The sequence below is a fragment of the Phoca vitulina genome, unplaced genomic scaffold (assembly GCF_004348235.1).
Source record: "Phoca vitulina isolate PV1807 unplaced genomic scaffold, GSC_HSeal_1.0 scaffold111, whole genome shotgun sequence".
NCBI lineage: Eukaryota > Metazoa > Chordata > Mammalia > Carnivora > Phocidae > Phoca > Phoca vitulina.
Genome location: NW_022589814.1, coordinates 1,430,887 through 1,444,086, shown reverse-complemented (window position 1 = coordinate 1,444,086; position 13,200 = coordinate 1,430,887). Strand labels below are relative to the sequence as shown.

Here is a 13,200-nt window from a genome sequence, read left to right as displayed (position 1 = left end):
TGCGTACCCAGAAAACTGCTCACCATGAAAAGTATTTGACCTCTCTCTCCTCATCCACTTCTAAGGGAACGGACTCCCACCGACAGCCCCTTGCTGTCTTGTGTTACCACAAGCTGGACAGAAACACTGTAGTCATAGGGGATGGACGCTTAGGCTAGAAGGTCACGTAGCCTGCGGGTTGGCAGTCAGAGCAGGTCGTGGGAAAGCAGAGGAGGCTAGTCCAGAGAGACGAGTCAGTGACAAAGAGATGACAGGGACCAAGCAAGCCATGAGATACATAGACGAGACATGGGCCTGGGAGGTGCAGAGAGCGAGAGAGAGAAATCTTGGTCCTTGACTTCGTGGTCCTGCTTCCAGTTGGTGTGAGGCCTGGCTATATATACACTTCATTTCTCAGATTCTGTGAGAGGTAGTCTCACAATAGTCCCCCCCCCACCACCACTCTTTATTCTGGAGCAAGTTTGAGTGGGTTTCTGTTCCCTGCAACAAAATGTACCCAGACTAAGATAAGGGAAAATTGGGGATATAAGTGCAGGGCTTGCATAAGCCAGACCGCATAGGGAACATTATGCAGGGAGGGGGGAATGCAATTATAAAGTGTTTGTCATTGCTCCCTCATTTCCTGACACTTGCTACCCCAGACACACGCTACAGCCACGCACTCACACACGCTGACATTCAGTGGCGCGCGGAAACAAAGGCAGCGATGGCTGGATATGCCGGGATGCAGACACCCAGACGCACATGGCCACATGCCAGCACCCCTGTGCTCTCCACACCCGCATGGACACGGAACCGGGTGGCACACAGGAGCGCGCCGACACGCGTGAACACGGTGGCACGGCCCGCGAGGCTCGGGGCAGGAGGCGAGGCTTGGCTGGGCTCTGTGCAGCCTCCCGCCCCAGCTGCCAAATGACTCATCCCCAGGGCTGCTAATTAAAGCCAGGACAGAGGGGACAGAGGCAAGGGGAGGGGAAGAGAGAGAAGGCAAGTTTATTTTGGTGCCAACCAGGCACACAGCCAGCTCAGGGGTCACCCACTTCCTGGGGCTGGGCCAGGCGGAGGCAGGGGAACGCAAAACAGGAAGGGAGGGAAGACCCTCTTACCCCTTCTTGTCCCTCAGGAGCTTCCAGGAATGGCACCTCCTTTGGGAAAATTACCCAACATCCCCCCCCCCCATCCTCCTCTATCCCACTGTCGTTCCAGCTCTACCCACTCCCGACTCTCGTCCTTACAACTGGCTTCTCCTCTTCAGCACGCTCCCATATGGGCTTGCCAGAGCCGGCTCATTGGTGTCTGTACCCCGCTTTTGTCCCGCCACCCCCACCCCCGACAGACCACCCAACACAGGTCTAGTACACCTGTCCATGTGCTTCTGGAATACAGTCGGGTTGACTCCAGTATAGTGTGGGGACGGCAACTCTGATGGTCTGAATGCCTATCCTAGTTCTCCTGCAGGGTAAATAATTTCAGCTCCCATTAGTCTCCTCACCGGTAAAATGACAAGAATATACAGCCGCCAGCATTATTATGGAGATTAAATGAGAAAGTATAGGTAAAGTGGCCAGCAGGGTGCCCGGCATATGACAGCTTCAGCAACAGCACTCACTGAGTGCTGCTGCTCCTGACACCCCACCTCAGGCCTGGGGGAGCGGCAATGACACAGAGCCAGGCTCCAGGCCCGGTTCTGCCACGCAGTGCCCGGGGAACCTCAAACAAAGTCACATAAGCTCACGGAGCACTGCCTCATAGGCAAAAGGGGACTCGTGATGTGACGCCAGAGAGCTACTGTAAAGATTTGAGCCTGTCAAGCATCCCGGGTGGAGCCCAGCCCTTAGAAGCTGCCAGATAAATGGCAGCAAGGAGGAGCTCAGACCTTTGGGGCCAGAGCATCCCAGGAGGGAGGAAGCAGGCGGGGTGGACCAGGGCAGCCAGGGAAGGCTTCCCAGAGTGAGCAGGACTGGAGTTGGGCCCCCAGAGCCAGAAAGCATTCAGCAGACACTAAGTGACAGGGTTCCAGGCACAGGACGTGTTGGGAACAGGGAGCTGGGCAGGGCAGGCAAGCAGGTTACGCCACCGAACAGGAGGTGGACGCAGCATGGGAGGGAAGACAGACAAGCTGGCTCGCCTCCAGGGACTGGTGGCGTCTCAGACATGTGGCCGCGGGAGCCTCGGAAGGTCCATGAGGTCTCAGCCACCCCAGATTGCCAGGAGGTCAAAGCAAGGAAGAATCTTGGAGATTATCTAATGCAAACTCTCGTCCGGACAGATGGGGGCACTGAGGCCCAGAGTGGGAGGCCTCCTCTGGGAACCGAGCCAGCAGGGGCTCCTCCTCCCACTTCTCCTCCCCGCGGCCGTTGCCATGGGGACATCCCTGGCTCTGCGGGTGTCAGTGGCTCCCCCCACCTCCTCCCTCCTTCCCTAGCAACAGGCCACCTCCTCGGCTCTCATCCTTGCGTGCCTGGCAACCCCAGCCTGGTCCCCAAGGCCCCCTAGTTTCAGCCTGGCCCTCCCTACCGTGGCAGGGCCTCCAAACCTAGGATCCCCCGGCTTCTGGCTTCTGGGGGCAGAGGTATCGGCCCCTCCTACCTCTGGGGGGGCATCTCCACATTCCTCAAGCTTGACTAACCAGTAAAAGAAAGACAATGGGTAGAGGAGGGCAGAGGGCACTACCCTGTATTGAGCACTATTATATGCTGAACACTGTTTTACTTTCATTTCTCTCATCTAACCCAGAGAAGTCAGAATTGTTGTCCCCATTTCACCAATGAGGAAGCCAAGGATCAGAGAAGTTCAGGGACTTTGCCGAGAGCGCACAGCTAGGAGGCAGGCTCCGCTGAGAGCCATGCTTTGTGAACTTGAGCCATTGCCCTCTGCGGACCTCGGTTTCAAGTGCCTGTAGGCTTGACAACTTCTCACAAATCCACAGGAAGTCCGGGCACCTTCCTCTGCCCACAGCCCTCGCACAACACCAGCTGTTCAGCTCTAATTAGACTCCACACTTCCTCTGGCACCCCATACTTAGAAGCCCTCAGGCCCCGCTGGTTTTCGATCTACTGACCCTGCTCCCTCCTTGCTGTTTTGCTGCCACAATAGCCAAGGCCTAGCCCCTCTCCTTGGCGGGTCTTCTCCCCACCTAGACCTTTCCCTTTTACACACACAGACACACAATGTTTACTAGATGAGGACACTGGGGGCTCCAAGGGAATGAACAGATTTGTCCAAAGTCACATAACTAGAAAGTGACCTGGCCAGAAATGGAGCCCTTTGCCCGGATCCAGTCACTGCCCTTGCTACCCTGCAGAGCCCAGTCTCTCTCTTCCAGCCTTCCCTGGCTCCCACCGATGACAGACGGTATCTGACCAGCCCCTGTCCGTGTTCGCAACTTTAACATTAGCTCTTTTCCTGCCCAGATCTGTTTCAACCCAACCCACTGCGCCCACTCTGATCCTGTCCTTGCTTCTGATGCACGCTGGTCCCACTTGCAGGGATGTCAAACCCCGCCCCCCAACCCCCCCACCGCCGCCACCACGCAGAGTCAGCCTGTCAGTCCTCCACAGCCCGGATCAGATTCTGCCTTCTCCAGGAAGCTCTCCCGGACCCCTCACTGAAGTAAGCTCAAGAATCTATGTGCGGTCCTGGGAGCATCCCCACACGGCCCCACCCCAGCCCTGGTTCCAAGGTCCGGGGTCTTCCCACCACGTTTGGCAGATCTTGCCCCACAGGTGCTATGCTTTAGGACCCTCCCACAGCCCGGTGTGACCCTTGCTTCTCAACTGCTGAGTCCTCAAGACCCCCGTAGCCTCCTGGACTGTGGGCCCAGGACAGATGTCGGGAAGCATGTCTTAGTAAAACAAATGCTGGCTTTGGAACCAGACAGCACAAGGTATGAGTCAGGGTGGCATCAGGGTGATGCCACCCTGACCTCTTGCTCTTCTTTCGTCGGGCAAGGCGCTGACCCTCTGGGGCACCTCATTTTCCTCATCTGTAAATCAGGGATCCCAATCCCCATCTAACAGGGCTGTTGTGAGCATTAAATAAGATCATGTTCAGAGTTCTTAATATGTGAGAAGCAAATGATAGCCGCTATTATTACTAATATTAGGATGATGATGAGGAGGATTATTATTATCTGCAAGGCTGTCAAGAGCCCCCGCAGTGGCAGTGTGGGCAGGGCTCTGGGCTTGGTGCCAGGCAGACCTGGGTTTGAATCCTGGCCCAGCCATCTATCTCTTCGTTGCGTGGCTGTGGGCAAAACCCATAACCAGCCCAAGCTTCAGTTTCTTCAACTGTAAAACAGCTATGGTAAGGCCAGCCCAGGTTCCACCTACAAGGTCACTGGGAGGATCAAACAAAAGAAAGTCCCTGACAACTTCTGTAAGTTGTAAAGGCCCAAGGCATGTCATCATGACTTACGATTATGAGCAGTAGTAAATACCCCAAGCTCTAGGTCCCAGGAACTTCCCTGCTGGGGAGAGCTGGGAGCTGGAGATGCCTTTGATCAGGTTCCTTGACGAGTAGCAGGGCTATCAGTGGGGAGGCCTGTGGGCCTGTGCTCAGAGCCATGCCCCGTTGCCTTTCTCCAAACCCGAAGTGGGACAGTAGGATCTGTGTCCTTTGCTAGACTAGTACCTTCCTAAATGCTAGGACAGGCTGTGCCCATGCCTTACTCCTTGGCTGCATGCTGGGACTAATTGCATCTTGTCACATACTCTTTGCCGGGACGCTGGGCCTGACTGCCTCCATCACAGTCCCCTGCTTTCCCGCATGGCCACAGCCCCTACCTTGGCCCTAGGCATCAGCAGGCTGATCCCACGGCCCCTGCCTGGGATGCCAGGACACGGTGTGTCCCATTACACACTCCCGGCCATATGCTGGGATCCTCAGCTCCCCTTCCCACATCCACTGCCTGAATGGCAGGACCCGGGCTGCTGCATACGGTTGGGTAAGTTGTGCCCTGCGCAAGGGTTCACAGCCAAGAGGCCACAAACGGGGGCTGACATGCAACCTGTGCTCTGCTCACTGAGCCGGGAACCCTGGTGAGAGGCCACAGTATCCGTGTAGGAAGGACACATTCCTCCCACTGATCCGCTCAGTGGATTCCACCCTTCCCAAAGGCACCGTGTATGCTAGCTAGGCACCGGGCAGCCCTGGCTGGGACACAGTGTACCCATCCCATGCCTCGGTTGCCTGGGCCCCTCTCTTCTCAGAGGCCCACTGCATCGCCCCTGGCCTAGATGCTAAGACTGAATGGGCCCTAGCCTGAGTCCCCCATCATTCCCATTTAGACCCTGTCCTTGATACTTGTGTCTTCACGAGGCCTCTGATGGGCTAAGGCCTGGGAAAGGTACAAAGAGCCCCTGTGTTTACCCCAGTTTTACTCCCACCTCCCCAAGTGGCAGATTGCTCACACCGTGACAACTTACTGAAGCTTGTAAGCCCTTTTTAGCAAGCACATAAATAAAAAATGTGCCCTTGTCACCATAATGTGTGTTTCTAATGTGTAGAATGTGTCACATCGAAAGTCCACCCGGATCCCACTACTCAGGGCCAGCGCAGTTCGGGGTGGAGCACCAACACTAGACCAGGGAAGCCCTGCTTCTCTCATGCCCCCTTCTCCTGAAAGAAGGCGGAGAAGGTCCCAGGTCCGGAGCGAGCCTCTCTGTGGCTTGGCTTTCTCATCAGGGCAGCAACCATGAGCCCCTTTGAGGTTCAGCCCAGCCCAGAGGAGCTAGGGTCAGAGAGACTGAGGAACAGTTTTCAACCTCCTGCCCACGCCTGCCACACTCACCCCAGCCCTCCCACTTGGCTCCATACCTGCTCCTAATACCAATGGGACAAAACCCCTGGGGTTGACCCCCGCCCCTGCCCGTGGATTCCCCACGTAACAAACCAGAGGGCCCCACCCCAGTCCCTGTCCCGTCTCCCAACTGCTACTAGAGAAAGGGGGTACTGACCTGACTGTCCTGGAATTCTCACCGTCAGATCTGAAAGGGAAACAGAAGAAAAAACCCAACAATCAGCCATATGCTCTCCATGCTTCTTCTCCCTGTGCCCTATGCAATGGCCTTGCGGCCCAACACATGTCACGAACGTGAGGGGTAGGGTGTTTCATGCAGAGAAGAGCCAGCGCGGAGGTTGGGAGATGGTGAAGGACCTGGCCGGGTTGTTGGGAAAGGGAGGGGGACAGTGTGGCTGGGGTGGACCGAGCAAGGAGAGGAGTGGTAGGCGGTGAGGTCAGAGAGGTGCCAGGAACCAACCATGTGGGGCCTGGTGGCTCAGGAGGGAGAAGTGAGGCCCAAACCCAAGTGGCTGAGAGGCAGCCTGCAGCTGTGGGCCAGGGCACAGCCGAAGCTTTAAACACAGAGAGACCTAGCCTGGGAAATTGGTTCTGCCACATACCAGCCCTGTGACCCAAGCAAGCCCCTTCCCTTCTCAGGACCTGAGCCTCAGTCTCCCCACTTGGAACCCAAGGCCAATCCTGGCAGGGCTGTTGGGATGATTAAGCCCTTCGGAACCCAGCAGACAAATGCCAGGTATTATTAACAACATAGAAAAGGCTTTGCCAATTGCCTGGCTCAACCTGCTTATTTTCTAGATGAAGAGAAAGAGGCTGAGGGGGTAAGTGAGTCAGCTGCTGGGCTCCTTTCTACTACATTGGTCTGCCTTCTTCATTGTGAGGCCCCCTCAGAGGTGAAGGAAGGGCGAGAGAAGAGAATGGAGTGGAGGACAGCTTTGAAGGAACTGAGGGGATGAGCGAAATCTGAACCACACCCCTCTGGTTGCTTCTCTTCAGACGGGTGTGTATGGTGGGTTGGGGGGGGGAGGATTGGGACAGTGGAGCCCGTGCCTTGGGGGTGGGGAAGGGGAGGAAGAAGGACCAGGGAACTTGGAAGAAGTGGGAAAGTGTGGGAAGCCGCCTTTCTCATCCCCTTTGTCTTCTTCCTCCTCCTTTACACCCCTCCCCACTCCCCGCCTGCCTTTGCCCTGCGGAGAAGACAGAGATAACACGTCATGGGCTCTGTCCTTAGGTGAGGGAACCAAGACTCAACCTCAGTGAGAGGAGCATCATCTACATTGGGTGCAAAATGATAGAGGGATGCACAGGGAGGGGAGGTGGACCTCAGCAGGGAGTATTTGTTAGAAGAGTGAATGGAGCCCTCACGGGTGAAGGGGGGCAGGCAAGCATCAGGGTGCTGGAGCTCTAACTGGGTGAGTACAGCCCTCCCAGTTCTTTTTTTTTTTTTTTTTAAGATTTCATTTATTCATTTGAGACAGAGAGATAGAGAGAGAGAGAGAGAGAGCATGAGCAGGGGGGAGAGGCAGAGGGAGTAGGAGAAGCAGACTCCCTGGACTTCCCACTAAGCCTGGAGCTGGACGTGGGGCTCGATCCCAAGACCTGGAGATCATGACCTGAGCCAAAGGCAGATGCTTAACCATCTGAGCCACCCAGGCGCCCAGTTCTGCTACTTACTAGCCACATAATCCTGGGGAAGGCACTCCCCTATGCCCAGCCTCAGCTTTTTCACTTGGAAAATGGGGTGGGGGAGAGTCAGGTGGCTGTGAGGCTCCACGCAGCACAGTGTCCGCGTGGCACATGATGCGTGTTCAGCCAAGGACGGTGGCACTAACCTTTAGCCTTCACAGCCGCCTAAAGGGACAGAGGACCAGGGCCACAGAGCACCTTTTCACATTTATTAAAACTTTCCATCTCACTCTGCAGCAGCAAAATTGCTTCTGAGACTCGGCCCAATTATTCACAGGTGCCAGGTGGGAGGGGTCTGACTTCAACGACTCCCCACCTGCCAACAGAATTGAGGCCAAGCCCCTCAGCCACTCTCCCTGACACTAATCCTCTGCTCCAGGCAGGCTCGTCTTCTCGCCACACCCCCACCCCATCCGCAACCCCCAGCACACACTTAATCAGACCCAGACCTGGGAATACGAACCTTCCAGGAGCTCACGGGCTGGCCCCCTTGCCCCAATCTACTTGAGAGCATCAGCCACCTATATAATCATCTCCATCATCATGTGACTGATCACTGAGCCCCTGCTATGCACCAGGCACAGTGTCAGGCTCTTTCCTTACGTTATTTACTTTGGTCCTGCAATGTGGGAACTGCTCATCCAATTTTAAGATGACGAAACTGAGACTCAGAGAGGTGGAAATGATTTGCCATGCATCATACAAGTAGGGGAGCTTGGCATGAAGCCCAAATCTTGTGCTCTTACCACCACCCTCCACTGTACCAGGGTTCAGTGCTGGGCACATATGCACGGTTAAGGTGAGTTCCCTTATCCTACTTCCCTAATGTCAAGACAGACTCTTCCTCTCTAGGGTTCTTTGTTCTGAGAGGTTATCACATATGCACCTCTGCTCCAAAAGCATTTCTCTCTTTTTTTAAGATTTTATATATTTATTTGAGAGAGGGAGAGCACAAGTGGGTGGGGCGAGGGAAGAGGGAGAGGGAGAAGCAGACTCCCTGCTGAGCTGGGAGCCCAACGCAGGGCTTGGGTGGGGGAGCGGGGCTCGGGGCTCCATCCCAGGACCCTGAGATCCTGACCTGAGCCGAAGGCAGACGCTTAACCGACTGAGCCACCCAGGCGCCCCTCCAAAAGCATTTCTATATGATGTGTTACGGTCCTCAAGACGGCAGCTAAGGGAGCAAAAGAGCTCCAAGCCATGATGCGGAATGAATTAACCAGTTCTCCTCACTGTGGACTGATTCTTACTAGTTTGAGAGTATATGGCATCATGTGACCCTCAATGTAGAGGTGCATCCCACCTCAGAGATTTACAGCCCCTTATGCACTTAGTATATTATTAATTATGTGTAGATAACAATCATCACTATTGCTGCGCTTTACCTCTTTGGGGCTAATGCCCTGCCTAATGATCAGTCTACCTCTTACTCCATGGAGCTGAGCCACCATTCTTTGGGAGGCAGCACAGACTTGGATAAGTCACTGCTGTCTGGACCTTGGTTCCTCATCTATAAACAATGGGGCTATGCGAGTTGAGTTCCAGGCAATCTTCAGGCCCTAAAATATTTCGTTTCTTCAGAATGCCAGTTTCTCTTTTGTATCAACTGGGTTCAGCTGCCTACATAGAGACCCAAAGACCCAGGGTACCAGGCCTCCCTTTATCAGTCCATATCAGGAGAAGAGATCCATCTCTCCTGCTACTCCCACAGCCTTCTCCTAATGAAAGGCCACTTAGGACCCCAGGGTTCTCAAAAGGTTTAGCGGGGCCAATTCCTATCCTCAGGAGTGGTTCTCAATAAACAGTAACTTATTGAAGCCTGCGAGTACAGTGACCACATTTTCTGAACCAAAAACTTGGCTATGTAATCTGACCTAGGATTTTAAGTCACCTCTACCCCCAATGTGGGGCTCAAACTCACGACCCCGAGATCAAGAGTCTCATGCTCTTCTGACTGAGCCCACCAGGAGCCCCTGACCAAAGATTTTGACCCTGCTGCTTCCAGGTACAAGAAGCAATCTGGCAGATGGGACAATAAATGGCAAAATATTGAAAGTTCCTGAACCTTTGGGGGACTTAGGGGGATAACAGGGCAGAATAATGGAAAAGAAGGTAAGCCCTTGAGTTGCCATGTTGGGGTTTCTACCCTTGCCTCCTGACTGGTTCCCTGCCTCTGAGTTTGGTCCTCTGAGCCACCTGTAAACAGTATCTGGGGAAACAATAAGGTGTCTCACCCCAAGAACCTGGAATTAGATAAACAAGACCACCCTCTGAGAGCTAAACTAATAAACATAAAATACATCAGAAATGACACATGCAAAGTTACCCGAAAGAGACAGGTCCTTGAGTCAGGATTTGAGTTGAGTAACATGTCTAAAAATTCAGGTGTCCAACAGAGAGGAGAAATCTACCATGGATGTAGATTTTTTTTTTTTAAAGGAGGCTTGAAGGAGGGGCGCCTGGGTGGCATAATTGGTTAAGCGACTGCCTTCAGCTCAGGTCAGGATCCCGGAGTCCTGGGATCCAGCCCCGCATCGGGCTCCCTGCTCATCAAAGAGTCTGCTCCTCCCCCTGCTCATGCTCTCTCTCAAATAAATAAATAAAATCTTAAAAAAAAAAAAAAGGAGGCTTGAAGACAACTGTGAACAGGGCTCCTTCCAGCAGTGCCCTGAGGAGAAAGAGGTTGGTACCCTGGCCCAGGGATCTCACAGGTCTCTCAAAAAGCTGAGAACCAGCCCTGGGGCAGTCAGGCACCCTCTCTCCTAGGCATCACCTTGTCTAACTGCAAGTCTCTTCAATGGGGAACCCCCTTCTCACTGCTAAAGGAACATCTCTAAAAGGCAAATCAGCTGACGTGGTTCTCCTGACTTCCTGCCTGTCCAGCCCAAACTCTCCAAAGCTCTCCATCTCACTCTGCCCTCCCATCGACTTTTCTAGCACATCAGGCATTTGCTACCTGGAAAACTCCTGCCCCTCTTTAGGTCTTTTAATTGTATTAAAGTGATATGTGAAATAGTTTTAAAAGTCAAATTGTAGGGGCACCTGGGTGGCTCAGTTGTTAAGCGTCTGCCTTCGGCTCAGGTCATGATCCCAGGGTCCTGGGATCGAGCCCCACATCGGGCTCTCTCCTCCGCGGGAAGCCTGCTTCTCCCTCTCCCACTCCCCCTGCTTGTGTTCCCTCTCCCACTCCCCCTGCTTGTGTTCCCTCTCCCGCTGTGTCTCTCTCTGTCAGATGAATAAATAAAATCTTTAAAAAAATAAAGTCAAATTGTAAAAGGATCTCAACAGAATGAAACTCCTTTTCAACATTATTTTTTTGAGTTCACTTTCAGATTTCTAAAGTATATGTTCATATTATATTGCTAATCTCTTGTGAAATTTATTTTCTTGTGTGTCCTTTTACAATTTTTTTTTTTGCCAAAGTAATACATGTATGTAGATTTTCAAGTTACAGGGACTTCGAGAATTATAACAGAAAGCTCAAATTCCCCACTCTACCCCCTTCCTACACCCAACCCCCACTCTGAGAGACAAACCCTCTTCAACTCTTTAAACTGCTTGTTCAGGTATTTGCCTCCTCATTTCTAAAGAACCCATGCAGGACACCTGGGTGGCTCAGTTCCTTAAAAGTGCCTGCCTTTGGCTCAGGTCATGATCTCAGGGTCCTGGGGTCGAGTCCCTCATCAGGTTCCTCTGCCCCTCCGCTCCCCTTCCCTCCCCTACCCTCCCCTGCTCCTGCTCGCCATAGCATATGCTGTAACTACATTTCCCTTCCCATACAACTTTTCCTTTTCCCTGGTGTTGATGGTGTTGATGGTGATGATGACTTTGCTTGCTTAGTTTTCTTCATATCTATGATCAGTTCTCCCCAAACTCTGTCAGGAGTGCATTTCTCCTCTCAATGTGTTTTTGACACCTCAGATAATCCATCAGATTTTCTTTTTCTTTTTTTTTTTTCCTTTCGAGACATTTTCCTGACTGCAATTCAGGCTGGGCGCTCTCTAGACCTGCATAAGGGTGCACAGAGGATCTTGTCCCCGCCCCGTCACTCTGGGATTTCTTCCACCTCTCTTCTGTGTTGGATTTCCTGTTTTCTAGATCCCTTGGCCTTTTTTCCGACTTTATGTCCACATTTTGCTGGAGCACATTCTCCAGCGCTCCCCCTGAGAAAAGAGGCCTGGGACACCAAATCTTTAGACCTCATCTCTCTGAAAATGTCTTCCTTACACCCTCAGCCTTGACTGATAATTCAACTGAGTATAGACTTCTAGAGGTTGGAAATTATGTTCACTCAGAATTTTGAGAACACTGCTCCACTGTTTCCTAGCTTCCAGTGTTGCTGTTGAGAAATCCAATGCCATTCACTTTCTTGACCCTTTGTTCATGAAATGTTGTTTTTTTTTTTTTCCTGGAACCTTTCAGGATCTTCTCGTTATCCCTGGTATTCTGGAATTCCACAGGGATACCTTGGTGTGGGTCTTTTTATCATCTATTTTGCTGGTTACTCAGTGTGATTTTCATTCCTTCAGTTCTGGGACATGTTCTTGTATTTTGGCTTTGATCACTTCCTTCCTGCTGTTTCCTCCACTCTCTATTTCTGGAACTCCTGTTGTTGGATGTTGGAGTTCCTCAACTGATCCTCCAATTCTCTCATCTTTTCTCTTCTGTTGTCTATTTCTTCGTCTTGTTATTCTGCTTCCTAGGATATTTTGTCTCCTTTTATTTTCTAATCCCTCTCGCTGAAATCTTTGACTCTCACTATCTTTAATTTCCCAGGTTTCTTCTCCTCCCTCCTGACCTCTGTTCCTTCCAAATTCCTTTGTTTTCTGTTTGTTTGCTTGCTTTTTTGGTCACTCTTATAGGTTCAAATACCCTTGTACTATCTGATCATCTCTAGCTACCTAAGGCTTACCGGTGGGGTGTGTGTGTGTGTGTGTGTGTGTGTGTGTGTGTGTGTGTTAAATGTCAGTTGTACTGAGGTTTAATGTACATAAAATCAAATATACCTATCTTAAGGGTCCTTGGCTGGTGATCCTTGGCAATTGGTTCCCATGACACTAACAAGCAGATGGGAAGCTCTGTGTATAGACGGAACTTGCCAAGTAGTCGGCTTCACTACAGTTGCTGGGCTGAAGCCTGTTCTTTTGTTGAAAGATTCCCACATGTCATCATTTGGAGGCCTTTTTCTAGAGCCTTTCAGTTTCCTCAGAGAAGACTACTTTGTTCTCTTGTATGCTCCTGACTTTGGTGTCCTGGCAGTAGGAGAGTGGTGGGAGGTTGGGGTCCCACTGTTTTAGGATGGAGATCCCTTTGCTTATAACCCTGTTTCATCCCACCCTTCATTGCGCCTGGTATCCCCAAGCCCAGGGCTTCTTAACTTCAATTTCTCCAAAGAATCAACCCCCATCTGCAGAGATGGGGCTTGGTGGTGGTGGGGGGAGGTTCCTCACTAGATGGTGCCAGGGCAGGGACGAGAGGGTCTGTTCACAGACTTTCAATATTCTCCCTGTTTTCAATTCCACACCTCACCCAGCCTTCTGTGGTTCCTAGCACCTCTGAATCCTAAGCATTTCTGGGGCTCTCTGGGCGTAATGATTTACTTCTGGTCAGCATCCCGGACCCTGTGTGTTTCTACCTTTTTTATTTCTTTACTCATATTTCAGTTGGATTTGGGGAAGCAGCAGAGATAAATAAGTTTATTCAACTCATTATGTTTA

General features: G+C 52.1%; 1 protein-coding gene across 3 annotated transcripts in view; it reads right to left on the bottom strand.

Annotated features, from left to right (window-relative positions):
• IQSEC2 (IQ motif and Sec7 domain ArfGEF 2) overlaps positions 1-13,200 on the bottom strand; it is a 76,387-nt gene that overhangs the window by 45,760 nt on the left and 17,427 nt on the right. For all 3 annotated transcript variants that reach the window (XM_032398153.1, XM_032398154.1, XM_032398156.1), the window contains exon 2: positions 5,958-5,987. In XM_032398153.1, the coding sequence (XP_032254044.1) occupies positions 5,958-5,987 (30 nt within the window). The remainder of the gene's footprint in view (positions 1-5,957; positions 5,988-13,200) is intronic.